The sequence below is a fragment of the Adiantum capillus-veneris genome, chromosome 17 (assembly GCF_014529385.1).
Source record: "Adiantum capillus-veneris isolate H3 chromosome 17, ASM1452938v2, whole genome shotgun sequence".
Lineage (NCBI taxonomy): Eukaryota > Viridiplantae > Streptophyta > Polypodiopsida > Polypodiales > Pteridaceae > Adiantum > Adiantum capillus-veneris.
The window spans coordinates 54164669-54181989 of record NC_140947.1 but is presented as its reverse complement, the minus strand read 5'-3'; the positions used below and the strand labels follow the sequence as shown (position 1 = coordinate 54181989).

The 17321-nt window shown below is 45.6% G+C and overlaps 1 protein-coding gene across 3 annotated transcripts in view; it reads right to left on the bottom strand.

Annotated features, from left to right (window-relative positions):
- LOC147437271 (ribonuclease II, chloroplastic/mitochondrial-like) overlaps positions 1-17321 on the bottom strand; it is an 88924-nt gene that overhangs the window by 40634 nt on the left and 30969 nt on the right. For 2 of the 3 annotated variants that reach the window (XR_015184838.1, XM_086486847.1), the window contains exons 6-12: positions 8738-8959; positions 8407-8592; positions 8257-8319; positions 8056-8162; positions 7748-7897; positions 7424-7583; positions 6896-7291 (exon numbers count right to left, since the gene is read on the bottom strand). Coding sequence is in view for 1 of the 3 variants with exons in the window: in XM_086486847.1 (XP_086342973.1) it covers positions 6896-7291; positions 7424-7583; positions 7748-7897; positions 8056-8162; positions 8257-8319; positions 8407-8592; positions 8738-8959 (1284 nt within the window). In the remaining 2 variants the exon portion in view is untranslated. The remainder of the gene's footprint in view (positions 1-6895; positions 7292-7423; positions 7584-7747; positions 7898-8055; positions 8163-8256; positions 8320-8406; positions 8593-8737; positions 8960-17321) is intronic. The other variant, XR_015184839.1, reaches the window with a different exon arrangement.

Below are 17321 nucleotides of genomic sequence, written 5' to 3'. Positions count from 1 at the left end.
GCGAGGGTTTCAGGTGGATCCCCCGAGGGACTGCAGTTCGGTACTTGGGCTGTCAGGTTGGTCTAAACTTGTCTCCCGAGCAGCACATTGCTCCCCTCCTCCTGTCTATCTGGAGGAAGTTGTTACATTGAAGCTCCGCACGACTTTCTCTGGCAGGCAGAGTTGTAGTGACCAACCAGGTGTTGTTGGCTACTATGTGGTACTTCACTTCTTGTTGGATCTTTCCGAGTTCTTGTATCAGCTAGGTAGAGAGGCTGATCAGGAACTTCCTTTGGTCAGGGTGTGACACTCATATAGCCCGGGACAAAGTGGCATGGCAGGTCATCACTCTTCCTTGTTCTCAGGGAGGATTGGGGATCATAGACCCAGCACAGCAGAGCAGAGCCCTTCTTGGGAAGTTCATCGTCGGAGGACTTCTTCTAGGAGAGAAGCCCTGGAAGGAGTTCTTCCTTCAGCGGCTTAGTGCTAGGGTGCCTCAGGCTGGAGGCCGCTGGCGACCCTCGACTAGATAGATTTTCACAGAGATGCGCAGAGTTGGCTTGAGCAGGAGACAAGAGGACCGCTTCGCTATGAGTCTGCTCCGATCTTGGGAGCAACTACGGAGAGGCCTGGAGCAGCGTCAACCTACTTGCACGGAGGAGCGCCCCTTGTTTGGAACCCCATGGTTTGCACTCAAAGAGGCCACTTGGTTGGTAGTCGGCCTCATGTTTCCTGGGGTCTCATGGAAGAGGGTCCAACACGCTCTTTAGGTGACTGGCTACAGTTTTCAGGCTTGTTAGAGGAGCTTCAAGGCATTCAGCTATATAGGGCATGAGAGGGTTGCAGAGCATGTGTCAGGACATCTCAGAGGCAGTACCAGCTGAGTGGCTCACACCTATCGAGTCAGCAGCCCCAAAATGGATGGGAGCCTTCACGCGACTGGAGGTTCTCATCTCAATTCGGGCTTGCTCAGAGACTATACCCTCCCTGTTTTTCGAGCTACAGGGTGAGGGATGCTTACACCGAGTTGCAGTAGAGGCCCCTCGGGTTGCAGAGTGTTGTTTTCAGAGAATCCGAGTGGTGGGCATCTGTGAGAGGACTTGTGTCATAGATCCCGACCCAGCAGCTCCTGAGACTGGCCACTAGAGACTGTGGGCTTGGAGAGCTGTCCACTGGCACGAGTATAGTGGGATCCTGGAGAGTGGCTTTGGAGGGACCCTTTCTCCTCAGCAGACCATCTAGGTGTCCCTTTCTTTCAGTACACTGTTCCACTGGGACGTCACATACTGGCAACACAGAGAGAGGCTCGTCCTGCTACAGCACCTCTTTAGCAGGAGGAGGGTCTCACAGCTAAGTTCTTGGCAGTTTTTTGGGAGAGGTTGTGGGACTCCAAACAGCCGAGGCGAGTCGCTTTGTTCCAGTGGCTGGTTGCACACCGAGCTACAACAGTTGGGAGCTGGCTTGTACATAGTGGTCTCTCGGCAGCATGTGCAGCTTGTGACCATCTTGTGGAGAGTCAGTGTCACTGTCTTTGGGACTTCCTTTGGCACAGCAGGTGTGGCTTCGTGTTCTTCCATTGATGCCAGCTCTTTCCACAGCTCGGCAGTACACTTGGGGGAGAGCTGCTTGGTTTACTCTCACGGACCCAGCACTTCAGTTTGAGCTATTCTCCACTAGCAGGATGATAGTGATGCAGCAGGGTCGATCGACACTCCAGCCTGCTACAGAGCTTACTCCACAGGAGTGGTGCAGTGAGAGAGAGGAGTGTTGGGAGCTCATCAGCGGCCTGACACTCTGGTTCATCTGGTGGGCCCACGGCTTCCGTATCTTCGAGGCTCGCCCTGTACCACCAGCAGAGATTGTTCATGATCTTTGGCTAGAGTTGATCCATACTCTTGGAGGACAGTTTGAGAGACTTGAGGGCAGCTCCGACCGCATGCGGGAGCGCCGAGAGGATTTCCTTCGACTCGGCGTCCTGGGCCTTTTTTCACCATGGTCCAGGGTGTGCTCAGATGGCACTACCGTCCACCTGTGTGGCTCTTCTCTCCTCCCATCTGTCACGAGGACGTGGCAGTTATTAACCATGTCACAGAGATGTGGCAACTGCTAACCTTGGTTGTTGGTTTCTTTCCAATGGGGTTTATTTTATTTGTTTTGAGACCCTCTTTTTGAAGTAGCAAACGGTCGGACATTGTATGGCCAATGTGAACGGTAGATTCACCCGCAGACAGGAAGTGGTCGGCACTGGAATTCGTATGGTAAGAGGATGTCTAGGCTCAGAGCAAGATCATATAGGTCCCCCCGTCGCACTTAGCAAGTTGGTGGATACTAGGAAGTGAACTCAATTAAGGCGTAAAGTCAAGGTGGGACTACCAACAAAAAGTATCCGACAGTTGGGCCACATTGCACTTTTGGATGCGGTCCCAATGAGGATAGATGGTCAGAAGACCAGTGGGAGCCCAACGGAAGCATCTCCTAAAATTTAGGGAACTGCTATTTTGGGCTGCGAAATGTGTTCGCGTCATTACCTCCGGTATGACTAGGGGAACACTTTATAACTCTGCCGCGAAGTCAACTGACGCGTCGGTTGGGATATTTTTAAGCGGCGAACCCGAAACGGGAAAATGCTTGAAAATGCGCCAAGTGTCACATTTTCGTGAACTTTCCTCTTGCAGAAAAATGGGCGCTGATTTTTATGTTGGGAGAGGCCTCATTTGCAACCGGTCACAGGTTAAGAGCTATGGAGTGCTTTCTTTCCCTCTCATGTACAGTGTGGTGCTAGGAGTGATGCCTTGCACACTACACACTGCTCTCTCTCTCCCCTACGTGCAGTTATGTGATGCCCCACAAGAGGGCTACTCATTTGACTGATGTACAGTTGTGTGGGTTCATGCTTTTGTGCTGAGGCAAGAGCCTCCTTGAGCAGGAACAGGGGTAGCTAACTGCTGCTCCAAAGCAGGCACTGGTGAGGGTCATAACCTCACCGTACAGGTGCAAAATCAGCGCTGTGTATGCGCTGTAAATTTACTGTTTTTCAGCCATACGGACGCCAAGATCATTGGGAATCGTGCCCCACTAGCAAAGGACAGTTAGGGGACTGTTTGGGGCTGAAAACAAGGCAAAAACCAGTAAATACAGCGTGCTGAATTTACTGTTTTTGGATAGGAATCAGAGGGTAGACGACAGTGCAAGTGAGTTCCAGCAGGGGAATTGGTTTCGCGCAAGTTTTGGGGCTGTTATGCTGCCGAAATTTGGCCAAATCAAATGGTATCTAGGTGGATACACGTGAAGGATTCCCAGGACCTTACCTTGTAATTTACCCTCCTTAAGAATAAAGAAATACCGAAAGGGGCGCCAATTTTGGGGCCTACAGGTTGTCGGCGTCTGCTCGGAGCATTCTAGCTTCCGAGCCGTGTGTGTATTCAAGTGTTAACTCCCGTCTCAGGTTCTCTTTGCAAAGTGCTCTGTGTGTGTGTTTAAAGTAAAGAATTTCGGGTGAAAGCCAACGCCTACCGCCCTACGGGCCGGTTTCACCATCTCTTGATTTAGCCTCATTGTACATATGCTGTTTTTTCATTGGGAGTCTCCCCATCATGATTGTTGTAGCCCTCTCTGGGAGAGGTGGTTGTAGCCCTATGGGCAGTTTCATTAACTAATAGAAGGATCTTTTTCTCGGGAAAAAAAAGGGTGTCCAAAGCAAAAAGCGTAGTGTTAGTCTGTCCGTTCGATGGACTGATGAGCTCGATCTATGTTTTCAAACACTGAACCGACTTGTTATTATTGCGCCGATGTTGCAGTGGATCCAAACAAACCCTTTGTGATGGAAATGGATTTCAGTGACTACGCAATCGGCGTTGTCCTATACCAAGATGAGTGGCCTATAGCATTCGAGAGCCGCAAGCTCACAAACGTGCAAACATGTTATTTGACACAGGAGAAGAAATTGTTGGCGATCATTCATGCCTTGAAGGTTTGGAGCCATTACCTCTTTGGTGCCCACTTCGTAAAATGGACAAACCACTATTCTTTGAAATATCTCTATGATCAGCCCGATCTTCGTGGTCGAGAGACAAGGTGGACCGACCTCCAGCACAGTTCGATTTTAAGGTACGCTACCGTAAGGGTGCTACCAATATGGTAGTTGATGCCCTTAGTAAGATCTCTAAGGTAAATACTCTTTCGTTTATTGAAATTTCGACGGACTACTATCCTTCTCTCAAAGGGCGTTGCCAAAACGATCGTCACTTTGGTGCAATCCGGCAACAAGTCCAAGAGGGAATATGTAGCTTGAAAAGCTATGGCGATCCCGACGCCCTTGGGCTGGCTACGTAGAGAAAGGTAGCGAGAAGTACTCCATTCGTAATGGATTACTTTTCAAACAAGGCAAAGTATGTGTGCCATCGACGATAATATCCCCCAACAAATTTTGTTCGAGTGTCATAATACATCAAGTATAGGACACCCTGGCATACACCGTACTTTGGCCTTGATTGGCCAAAGTTTTATTTGCCGCACATGAAAGCTTTTGTTGAAAAGTACGTGCGGAAATGCACAAAATGTCAACTCAACAAAGCTAAACGTCAAAAGCACGCTCGGTTGCTACATCCTTTGCAAATTCCTTATATTAAATGGACAAGCATTTCTATGGATTTGTGTAGTTGGTTTACCTCGAACCAACCGTGGTCACCATGTCATTTGGGTCGTCATCGGTCAACTCACGAAGATGGCGCAATTTATTCCTACACGTTCCACCGTAAAGAGCCACGAGTTAGCTCAGCTCTTTGTGCAACATTTATACAAATATAGTTTGCCTGACGAAATTGTCAGTGATCGAGATTCAAAATTCACAGGCAATTTTGGGCAAACAATCTTCCAAAAATTGGAGACCGGTCTGTGCATGTCATCCTTAGATCATCCTGAAACTAATGGATAGACCGAACCCACAAATCAAAGTATGGAGGACATGCTACGAGCATATGTCTCTCGACGTCAATCTCATTGAGAAATTGAGTTTGCTTATAACAAAGTCCTATAGGACTTGAGTCTCATTTGTGAGACATCTAGTGTGATCACCACACTTAAGACTCTAGGCCCTTGGCAACTCTACCCGCACACCTGTACTGGAGTATGGGACACTGGCCCTTGTGACAGAGGCTAGCTCGTTGGTTGCACGCTCCCAGGCTCGGGGGTCAGCCCGTATTGGCTTTATGGCTGGGAGATGAGCCTAATGTCCGCTCACTACGCGTGTCTAGGTGTGAGTTTGGCTCGTGGCATGTCATGTGTGCAAGATGGATCTGGCAAGGGATTACCAGGAAGCTAGATGTCGCCCGCGTCCCACAGACGACTGGCCCATGGATCCCTTCCACTTGCGGGATTTTCCCAGTGATGCGCGGAGTAGGCCTGAGCAAGAGATGGGAGGACCCCTTTGTTGTGAGCAGCTACAGGGTGGCCTTCAGCAGCAACATCCCACGCATTCAGGAGCGTTTAAGGCATCACTTGTATGGAACCCTATGGTCAACAAAGCGAGGCCAAATGGTTGGTAGCAGACCTCATGTCTTTGGGTTCCATGGCAGAGGGTCCAAGCCACACTTTCGGTAGTTTACAGTACTTCTTGAGGAGATTCAGAGCATTCAGCTGCCAGACATGAGGGGGTGCAAAGCATGTGTCAGGATTTTGTAGAGGCTATACCTACAGAGTGGTAGACCTCTCTTGCACCGGAAGCTTCCTGTTGGATAGGGGCTTTCACGCCACTAGAGGTTAGCTGCGAGACATGAGGGGGGTGCAGAGCATGTGTCAGGGTAGTGTAGAGGATATACCTGCAGAGTGGCAGACCCCTCTTGCACCGGAAGCTTCCTGTTGGATGGGAGCTTTCATGCGACGGGAGGTTCTTATTTCAATTAAGGTTTTCTCACAGACAAGTTCTTGCATGTTCTCTTGAGGTTCAGAGAGAGGGCCGCTTCCGAGGCACCAGAGGTGGAAGAGTGTTGCTTTCAGCGAATCCAAGTTGTGGGCATCAATGGGAGGACTTGTCATAGACCTTGATCCATCAGAGCTTGAGTCAGGACACTGGTGGCTATGGGCTTGGGAAAGCCGGCCTCGGGTACAAATGCAGTAGAACCTCAAGAGTGGCTTTAGCGGAATCCTTTTACTCCAGCCGATCACTCGAGGACCCCTTTCTTCCAGTACACAGCTCGGCTGGGTCGCTACATACTGGCAGCGAGGAGAGATGTTATTCCTGCTGCAACGGATCACTAGCACGAAGAGAGTCTCACATCCGAGTTCTTGGCAGGATTTTGGGAGCACTTGTGGGACAGCAGATAGCCAAGCAGAGTCACCATGTTCTGGCTAGTTGCCCACCCAGCTACTGCAGTCGAGAGTTGGTTGGTGCACAGTGGCCTCTCGGTAGTATGTGCCGCCTATAACCATCCACTAGAGACCTAGTGTCACTATCTATGGGACCACCCCATGGCACAGCAGGTTTGGCTTCGGATTCTTTGGCTGATGCTTGAGCTCTCTACAGCCAGCCAGTACACTTGGGGTGTTGCAGCTTGGTCCACACTCATGGACCCAGCACTTCGCTTTGAGATGGCTTCAGTCCGCAGGATGATTGTGATTTTGGGGGCATGTTGTAGCCCATTGGGACGTTTTCTTAATAAATGGAAGGATCTTTTTCTTGGGGGGGGGGGGAAATATCAGAATTATACTATTTGTCATCGACACAATTATTATTGCAAAGCAACCAGAGAACAAGAAATGACACCAAATTAAGAAAATCAGCAACGCATTAGAGGGGGGAAAATGAATTTCCTCCATCTGATCTACTCAAAAAAGGTAATAAATCAAAAGCTTAATCTCAGAACTTTCTCGCTTTCCTAAACCATGTGTCATATTTTGAGGCAAAAAAGAAAAAGAATACCTGATAGTGTACCATAAAGTCTGAATAGCGACGGAGAGGAGATGTGAATTGAACATAACCCGGAAGTCCAAGGCAAGAATGTTGCAAAGGCTGCATGAAGTTTAACTCTACAGGTTTCATATAGCGAATTGATGTTGTGGCCTGTGCAGGCCCATCTGGTATAGATACCAATTCTGTTTTGCAGATCTCATTGTAGGCTTGCCCTTTGTATGGTAAACAGAGTCTGTGCTCATTTCCAAAAGCTGCAATGACCTCACCACAGAGAAGCATCATCTCAGTTACAAGCAAAATGGATGGGCAGTTTTGGTCCTCAACACACACAGTTATGTCTGGGGCCTTTGCATCATCATCTTTGACCGAGACTTTGATACTTGGCAAGAATGCGTCCAGTGCACCCTGATTCCAGATTAAATCATGTAATTCTTGTGTTCATTTTTGTGAAAAGAGTAAATAATCTGTATGGTATTACTGATGATTTTGACTTTCATAAAAGAAACCATCCTGTTGGAAGAAGAGTGCAAAACCTACATTAGACTGGCGCCACATCTTTCTCAGCAGAGCAGCCTCGTGCAAAAATGACAAGCCCTCTTCCTCCTTTAATCCAAAACCTAAGAGCTCTGAGGCTGCCTCATACGACAGGGCATAAGTTGGAGAAATAACTGAGTTTTCAACCTTCTGTTCTGCGATGCTACAAAAAATATGAAAAGTAACAATTCCGAGCATGAGTCAAGACTATGCTTACGAAATGGATACTACTGAGCTTCATAAAATCCTGTAACTACATAAATATGAACCTGAATACCCAAGTGAGTTGTACTGAAAATTACAAATTTTCAAGTCGACACAATGTACCTGCCATTCTGTGAAAGAGTTATGGATACACTGACAGCTGAACAGTACTCCCTTTCCCTTAAGCTCAAAAGATCAACTCCTAACGTCTTTGGCAACATAGGTAGTGTCAATGTTGGTAAATAGATAGATGCGCCCCTTTGACTTGCTTCTCTACAATGGAAAGAGTCACAATGGTAGTGTCAATGTTGGTAAATAGATAGATGTGCCCCTTTGACTTGTTTCTCTACAATGGAAAGAGTCACAACTTCTTGCACCTTAAACGATACATAGAACGGTTATGAGAAGCGCATGGAGGAAGAAGGACCTACTTTTGCAATGCACTTTTCCAGTCGATCCATCGAGTTGGATCTGCTATATGTATCCAGACCTTCAAACGACCATCTGGTAATCGTATCGCACTCAGACCATCATCTATCTATTGCCATTATCCCAACAGCTACCGTACTCAATTACTGCTTTCAATGACTTTAAAAGTGAATAAGAATAGGGAAAGAACTTATGCTGCCCACCTCATCAGGATCATAACAGTCTATGGTATACACCTTTAGTGTAGTAAGGTCTACTCGAATCTCCTGTAAGAGTAATACAACCAAGAAGATTATGCTAAAAATCTTCGAAAATACTCTGACATTAATATCATACTGAAAAGCAAACTGTACCCTATCCACATCATACAAAGGCTTGTCTATGATGGCCTCTGCTTCTGCAAGAGCCTCAGCAGAAAAATTTATTTGTATATCTTGCTTGAGAAGAGAAAAGTTCTCATGCAATTTGAAGTATCTGATTTGAGTCAGTAAATTTAGAGCAGTGGTAGGCGTTTTATTCATCTTCAACTGATCCAAAAGCTGTCAATCAATATAAGAAAATCAGGTCCTTTGGCTGAGACTCAGATCCAGTCACATCAGAGAACCTGTTTCTTTGATTTCGTAGATTAAGTAAAGAAGTAACATGACCTTAATTAGTCAAGCAGACCACATAAAATCCACACACCTGCAGAGCCAAGCTTCTGATGTCAGAAGATTCGCACATGTCTAAAGCAAACAATTTCAGTGATTCCAAATAGGCTTGAAATGCATCTTTAGCATCCCAGACATTTCGAGTTGGTCTCTCTTCAAATGGCAGCTGCATAACTGACTTCACAAAATCAACAAAGTCCAGAAGCTTCTTATGAGCCATCTCTTCTCGCATCTGCTGTGCCTGGAGTTCCTTGACCTGTTAAGAGATGCACTGAGCAATTAACCAGGCCTCTCTTATACACACCCTTTTTAGGCTAGTTTTTTATGAAAAAAATTACTAAAAGTATCATATGCATGGCCTGTAGCTTTCAAGATGTAGAACAACTTCGTGTCTCTGAAGGTTTCCAAATGCTTTCATTCAGGTTCACCCTGGCGCCCCATAGTTGGGAAAGTGTCAATGAATGCATGCATTTCCTTCTCCGTCTAATTGATTGGTACTGACTTGCAAAAGTATGAGCAAACCGTTCCTTCACATGGGAGTCGTTACTTTCACCAAAGAATGTTTTGAGTAACCGCAGTCTCGGCATTTCTGCCTCCAAGAAATATACGGAGAAGGAACTGGAGAACGTGGTTGATGCACGGATTGCTCAGCTTTTCGACATGCAAAAGCACGGCAAAAAAAAGCAAAAGAAAGGCACTAACTTCCCGGGATATTTGGGTCGTCGATCGACATTTGACAAGGCAAAGAAATTGAAGAGCGCGTCAAGTTTGAAGACCTACCCAGTTCTTCTTCTTCTTCCTCTGACAGTTCTTCTAGCTCTTCAGACTCGAGCTAAGAAGACAGGAAAAGCAAAAAGCGAAGCAAGAAACAACGCTTCGGAAAGGGCAAGAAAAAGGCAAGGAAGTCTAAGTCTCGCCCAGTGAGTGACACTTCTACAGATGACTCGTCTACGGACAATTCACACTCTTAGAACGAAAACTTTTATGCGAACAAGAAGAATTTTTTTTACAAAGCTAACCAGTATGACTTTCTCGAAGATAAAAGCAAGAAAGTCCGAGAGTTTAAGGAAGGTGGCCACTCGATCAAGTTTGATACTTTTTCAAGATACTCAGATGCTTCGAAGGCTTTGTCTTTTATACAGCAGTTTGACATCGCTTTCGCGGGAGGACGCTATTCAGAGCACTCCAAGATTCGGAGAGCTGCCTCTTACTTTAAGAGGAATGCTCGTACTTGGTGATCCACCCTTCTTTTAAACAAGACTGCGCCAGTTAAATGGCTGAAATTTAAGAAGCTTTTTATTTCTTCTTGGTTGACGCAAGAATATGAACGAGATATACGAGCTGCTTGGAACCATCTTCGGATGACCAAGAAAGATACAATCAATGCTTACTATGAAAGATTCTAGAGCTCTTTCCTACCCGCCTCTTCATTCAAGAAGATCTCGTTCAGAGAACAGATTGATTAGTTTACCTTGGGTCTACCTACAAAGATCCGAGATCACTGCTTGGAGCAAAAGTCAGCTTCTATTCAGGAGTTGATGAGTCATGCGAAGCAGGGCTTTGCCATTCACTCTGGCAGTCTAACCTACCCCACAGATGAGAACATGACACAACGAGCCGAACAGACTTCTAGGAATGAAAGTAGAAAGAAAAAGAGCAACCCAGAGAAACAGGATGCACGACCCAAGCTTACTCCTAAGGAGCGAGCTCGCTTCATTAGAGAGGGGAAGTGTTTTGGATGCGGGGAACAGGGACATATCTCCGCGAAGTGCCCTAAAAAGGCAAAGAAAGGACAAAATGATAAAGATGACGACAGGCCTGAGAGTTCGAGAGCAACTGAGGAACGTGGCAGAAAAGACAGATAGAAAAGCAGAATTGGTACCACATGGCCTGGGACCTGCACCGAATCTAATGAATGAAAGTACAAACTATTCCGCTTTTGGGGCAAAGTGAAGGATCAGGAAGCTCTTTCGAAGGAGCCAAGGCCAACTTCTTTTCACTTGGAATTGGCGGCTCGATTTGGAATTACGCCCGACAAACTGACGCCACAGGCAGAGGTAGTTCGACTGGCACCCGGATGGGATGTTGCCATTACACCAAGCGTTGGCAAACTTTGTTTGCAATGACAGGGGTGTTCAGGGCACGCGAGCGACGTTCTACTCAAGATCCCTTGGTACCACAAGAACTATGCCGTGGTTGACTACCGGGCCGAGAAAGCGACTTTGATAAATGAAGGGCTTAGAGATTGTACTTGATGAACTTCAGTTTCTTACTCATTCTTTTGGGAGAGAACTGAACGCTGGATAGAGGTTGAATATGTTTTGACCTGATCAAAAGAACGCCAAGATTTTTCTCCACACTCATGCCGATTGCTTTTCAGAGGGCCTGAAGATCAAACCATTGATCTAATACCTAGAAGGACGCCACCGAATCGGCCACCTTATCGTGTGAGCCGAGTACAGAATGAAAAGATTATGAACCCAGTGAAAGACCTCTTGGAAAAGGGTCTTGTCCAGCCTAGTACTTCACCGTATGGCTCTCCAGTGTTGTTGGTTTTGAAGAAAGACGGATCTTGGAGAATGTGCATCGATTATAGAGCTCTCAACAAATCACCATCAAGAACAGATTTCCGATTCCTACGATCGATGATATACTCGACAGGTAACAGGGATCCTCATGCTTTAGCAGGATTAAATTGAAGAGTGGATATCATCAGATCAGGATAGTGCCAAGAGATGTCTACAAGGCAGCTTTTCGGACGACTTTTGGGTTATTTGAGTTTTTGGTGATGCCTTTTGGCTTAACCAATGCTCCTGCGACATTTAACCGGATGATGGACAGGATTTTTTCGAGAGTACATGCTATTTGTTGGCACTTTCTTTTACGACATCATTGTTTTCTCCAAGAATGAGGCAGAACACAAAGATCATCTGCTTCAAGTCTTTCAGGCATTACGAGATCACACGTTAGTGATTAATGCAAAGAAAAGTGAATTTTTCCTACCAGAGATACACTTTTTGGGACACATTGTGTCAGCAGCAGGAGTGCAAATGGACCCGGCCAAGATAGAGACTATCCGTAATTGGCCCGATTTGAGGAATGTCCATGAAGTTAGAAGCTTCTTGGGACTGTGTTCGTACTACAGGCGGTTCATACGAAAGTTTGCAGAGGTTGCTTCCCCTTTGCATACCTTGACACAGAAAGGAGTATCTTTTTCGTGGGGATCCACAGAGGTGACTGCCTTTCGATATTGAAAGAGAAATTGACTACGGGACCTATTTTGACTTTGCCTGACTTGAAGAAGTCATTTGAAGTATATTGTGATGCTTGTGGTCGTAATCTAGGTACGATCTTCATGCAAGAAGGCCATGTCATAGCTTACGAGAGCCGTTTGTTCTCTAGACCGGAGATGACAGCACAGATTTATGAGAAAGAGCTTTTGGCGGTTCTCCATGCTCTTACTCAGTGGCGGCATTACCTACTCGGAGCGGATTTTACTGTCTTTACAAACCATCAGAGTTTACGCTACTTCTTGTCACAGAAGCAGCTTTCGGAAAAGCAGATGCGGTGGGCGAACATCTTGTCACAGTTCCACTTCCAGATTGTCCATGTGCAAGGACAGAAGAATGTGGTGGAAGATGCTTTGACTCGGAAACCGTTGGTTCTGGCTATTTCCGCGATACATCATAGGAGCTTCGAGGATATGGTCGATCAGTATGCCACAGATACAGATTTTGCAGATATTTTCACACGGATACGGGATGGGGAGACAGTAGCTGGATACTCCCTTCGGAAAGGCTACTTGATGAAAAAGACTATGTTGTGCGTGACACAGCCATTGAGGGAAAAGGTTATGACTGAATGCCACTGTCCACCTTTTACGGGTCACCGCGGCATTGCTACCACCATAAAAGGGGTAGAGAGATACTTCTTTTGGCCGTGACTCAAAAAGGACGTGGAAGAGTTGTGCGCAGTATGCTAGAAGGTCAAGTTTGACAGGCATAAGGCACACGGATTGTTACATCCTTTACCCATACCCACCCGCCCCTGGGAAAGTATTGAAATGGATTTCATTTTTGATCTCCCGATTACACAGAATGATCACGATGATTTTCCGATTACATGGCACGTTTGAGACGATTGTCTCAGACAGAGACCCCACATTTATGAGTTTGTTTTGGAAGGCAATTTGGGAGAACATTGGCACGCGGTTGCAGTTCTCGTCATCGTTCCACTTGCAGACTGACGGGCAATCTAAGATTGCCAATTCAGTGGTTTCAGATTTATTGAAGTCTTGTATCTCGGATCAGAAGACTCAATGGGAAAAGAACTTACCTTTGGTGGAATTTGCCTACAATAACACGATACACTCTTCGACGGGGAAGACGCTATGTGAGATTGTTGAAAGTGCTGCGAAGGTTCCATTCTTCCTTGAGCACGAAAGATTAGATATTGGAAGCGGATGAATATTCGCGAGATTTGGATACGGCTTTTGCCAAGGTTCGCGAGACTTTGCAGGAGTCTGAAGAATGACAAAAAAAGGCAGCGGATCGCCATCGTCGCGACTTGAAATTGAAGGAGGATGATTGGGTGCTCTTACGTTTTGAGAAGGCACGCCTACGAAAGAAAAAGGAAAAGGAGAGGCTTTTTCCAAAGCTTAGTATGCGATACTACGGACCTTTCCAGATCACTGACAAGATAAATGATGTCTCCTTCCGATTGAAACTGCCAGATACTTGAAGAATTCATAATGCATTGCATGTGAGTCTCTTGAACCCTGTTAAGGGTGATGTGCTTGATGATGGGGAGTCTGATGAGCAACCCGAAGTGGAAGAAAAAGAGGAGATCCTTGTTCCTGAATAGATTTTGGCACATAACGATACGAAGAAAGGTAAAGTCCGAAGGCGGTTCTTGGTTTAGTTCAAGAACTTTCCTTCATTTGATGCGAAGTGGATGGAGGAGGAGGACCTAGCAGATACTCCTCGGATTGTGAAACTTTACCTCGATGTTTTGGTTTAGCATAGTCTACTCCAAACGGAACTCGGAATTCAGCTTGGCCGGAGATCTGGTGCAGTGGGATGCACAAGAGGGGAGTCACTCTGCTCCTTTGTCAACAGATGCCTTGATTTTGATACTAAAGTCATTGATGTCTCTTTGAGCTTCAGGGATACTGAGAGCTGACAGTATTCTGCTAGATGACTTTATGAAATGGAATTCCTGATAATGATACTAATTTGTACTTGACTTCTTTTGAGTACAGGAACTGATAGCCGAAATGACTGCAGCATTTTGGTCTGATTGATCTCGAATAGACATGGTTGCAATAGGGGTTAGTCAATTGGACATTGATGAGGTCCCGATTGGACCTAGATGTGATTGCTAGCTACATTGCCGATAAATCATGGTCTAAGATCCGAATGAATGTTGAATGTCATGTGATGTCCTGTGATGTCGTGTGATGTGACTGTCGATTTTGTACATGTGCTAGATGTGTGTTCCTAGTACGTAGGTACTAATAGTCAGTGTCACCTAAGACGGTTTATGGCTTTTGTAGGTTTTGCAGGCGTAATCGCGGTCGATTACAATGCTTTCAAGAGGGGGGTATGTCACAAGTGATGACGTGGCGGACAACAGAAACCCTAAAATTCCTGCAAACCCTAATTTCTACCAGAAACCCTAATTTCCGAAAATCGCAGAGGCGGGGAAAAAAAATTAATGACTAGCGACGCGAATCTTGCTTTTTCTCTACGCCATGAGAAAGAGAGAGAACTTGCTTTTTTTATTAAAAAAAGAGACTCTCTAAGAGAGAGAGAGAGAACTAATGCTTTTTATTTTTAAAAGCTTTTGGGGCTCTGCTTTTGGGCATCCCTTGTAACCTTTAAATTAGTGGTGAGGGCCTCACTTCTCAGAGCATCTGGACGTAGAGTCTGAGAGTGAAACCCTAACCGCTCTCTTGTACTTTGATGATTGATTAATACAAAAAGAAATACCGAAAGGGGCGCCAGTATTTGGGGCCAATATCTCTAGGCACGGAACTCCGCCGGGCTAGTGTACATCTATTGTGATCTGTGACTTGTTTTGAAGTGGTTATTTGGTGCTGTCGCAGTTGATTCTTGACTTGGAGTGTCCAAGTCTGTTACACATTCTTGGGTGGAGTTTTCGGCCACTTAGTCAAAGTTTGGGTGGCCTTTGCTACTTTCTTCCGTTATCTCCCCGGATCCTAGCTTTCATGCATAATGAGTTTAATGCAAATACTTAATTTCTTTGATGAAAGATCTATCTCACCTTCATGAAAATTGTTATTATCACATTGTTAATTTCATTATAAGGTTCATACATACTATCTAGCACATACATATCTAATAAAAAAGAAAAATTTATATTATTCACATATGTGACTCTACATATATATAGCTATTGCATGAGATTGCATATATAGAACTCACATGCATATTATTATATAGAATTTTTACGTTCACATCACTATGTATTCTTTTCTCGTTGCATATGTTGGTTAAAGAAATCTATATAGATTTTTTTGCATGCAATTTAATATGTAGCTCTTTTTTACTGCATATATATGTAATAAAAAGTTCCCTTTTTATTAGTTTGAACTTTTCCTATATACGTTCAAGTTTATCAAGGAGAGCCCTTTTTTTTTTGCTATGTAGGAATTCATTTAAAGCTCCTTGTGATGCATTGGACTCAAAATTTTATGCACTGACATGTGCACCTTAACTTGCTACATGTCGTGTGTCTGCCCCTAGCTTCCCCAACTTTTGTAACTCTGTATCACTCGTAATTTTTCCCCTATGGTTTGTGATTGTTGAATATCCCATGGGTTTTTCACTATGAGATCCGTTCTATTTTGTGTGCCTACGGGGGTGATATAATGCCGTTGGGCCGGTGATTTGATTACATAATACAAAGGGGACCAAGCCCCCCTTCTTATGCAAAGAGAGAAACTGAAATGAAATGATATATTAACGTCTTCAAAGGGCCAAAATGAACTATGAGACCGACCAAACTGGTGAATCTGATACCGCCTCTATATCCATAGGAGGCTGCTAACTCCGCTCTGATGATCTCGTGCGGGATGGAGGCCTTGGCTCTAACCAACCGAGAGATCATAAATATCAAGGGCCCCTCCATACCTATCCACACATCCTAACCCACAGAGGGTCCCCCAAACCTAAACCCCATAGAGCATAGCTGAAGCTACCAGGGTATCATAAGAGCCAGAGCTTTGTTCCGAGTTCTTGGAACTACACTTGTGAACACATCCTCTCCAATCTTCCCAAGGACAAATACGCTCTGGTCAATCTAGCCTCTCTTGCTCTCTTCAAGTAAAACCTTGGCCTAGTGACGACTACCCCAAGATAGGTGCATGCATCTGTGTACTCCACAATCTCCTGACCATAAGTGAATGTGGGTGTTGATCTCCTAATCCATTGCGGTGTGGTGTTAAACACCATAGCCTTGGTTTTACCAAGGTTTAAAGACAATCCACTTAGCACTATCCTCTGCAAAGCTATGTAATGCATCCAAATGTCGCTGCATACTCTTCGGTGAGTCAGAGATCAACACAATATCATCAGCATATAACAACAATGGAGTCCATGTCCTGCTAGTTGGGCACCTCTGTCACCTTCTCTATCAATGTAATCAAAAACCTCATCTATATACATACCCAAATAAGGTAGGAGACAATGGACAACCTTGTTTCACTCCAATAGTAAAGAGAACCAAATCAGATATCCCCTCTGGAGTGCGCACATGTCCCATCACTGATATGTACAAAGCCATGATCCCCCATATTAACTCATTGAGCTCCTACAGCCTGCGCATCAATCTGGCTCTCGACACCATGTCAAATGTTTTGCAGAAGTCCACAAAGCTACAATAAATCAGTCTCCCATGTGCCCTACCCTCCTCAATGATGGCTCAAGAATGGGACTCGTCCGGAACGCCGTTTCGAAACGTTTGGGCTGCATTCTGCCCGTTCCCTATTACATTGCGAGTCTCCTAAAACCGGTATGTCCCGTTGCCCGTATGCCCTCACTCTCTGCCCATCTGCTCAATTGCTACTCAAGGATAGATGCAGACAACCGTGCCAGTGTGTCCAATCATAATAGTACGGTAGTTTCCAGGCTCCGTAGGATCACTTGCCTTGAAGATAGTCACAATAGTAGATAGTCTCTATGTTTCAGGCAGACCCTCACACATGACACAGTTGAACAAAACTGCAAGAACCTCTGCCAACATATCTCTAGCATGTGTAAAGTGCTCTGCTACTAGACCATCATGCTCATACGCCCAGTCTTTTCATCCTGTCAATGGCCGTCTTTACCATCTCAGCAGCAAGGAAGGTACTCGTAGGTGGGCATGGTTCGAAAGGATCTAGAAGGGGTGTCTCTCTGAAACCGGCCCGTAGGGCGGCAGGCGTTGGCTTTCACCCGAAATTCTTTACTTTAAACTCACACACAGAGCACTTTGCAAAGAGAACCTGCGACGGGAGTTAACACTTGAATACACACACGGCTCAGAAGCTAGAATGCTCCGAGCAGACGCCGACAACCTGTAGGCCCCAAAATTGGCGCCCCTTTCGGTATTTCTTT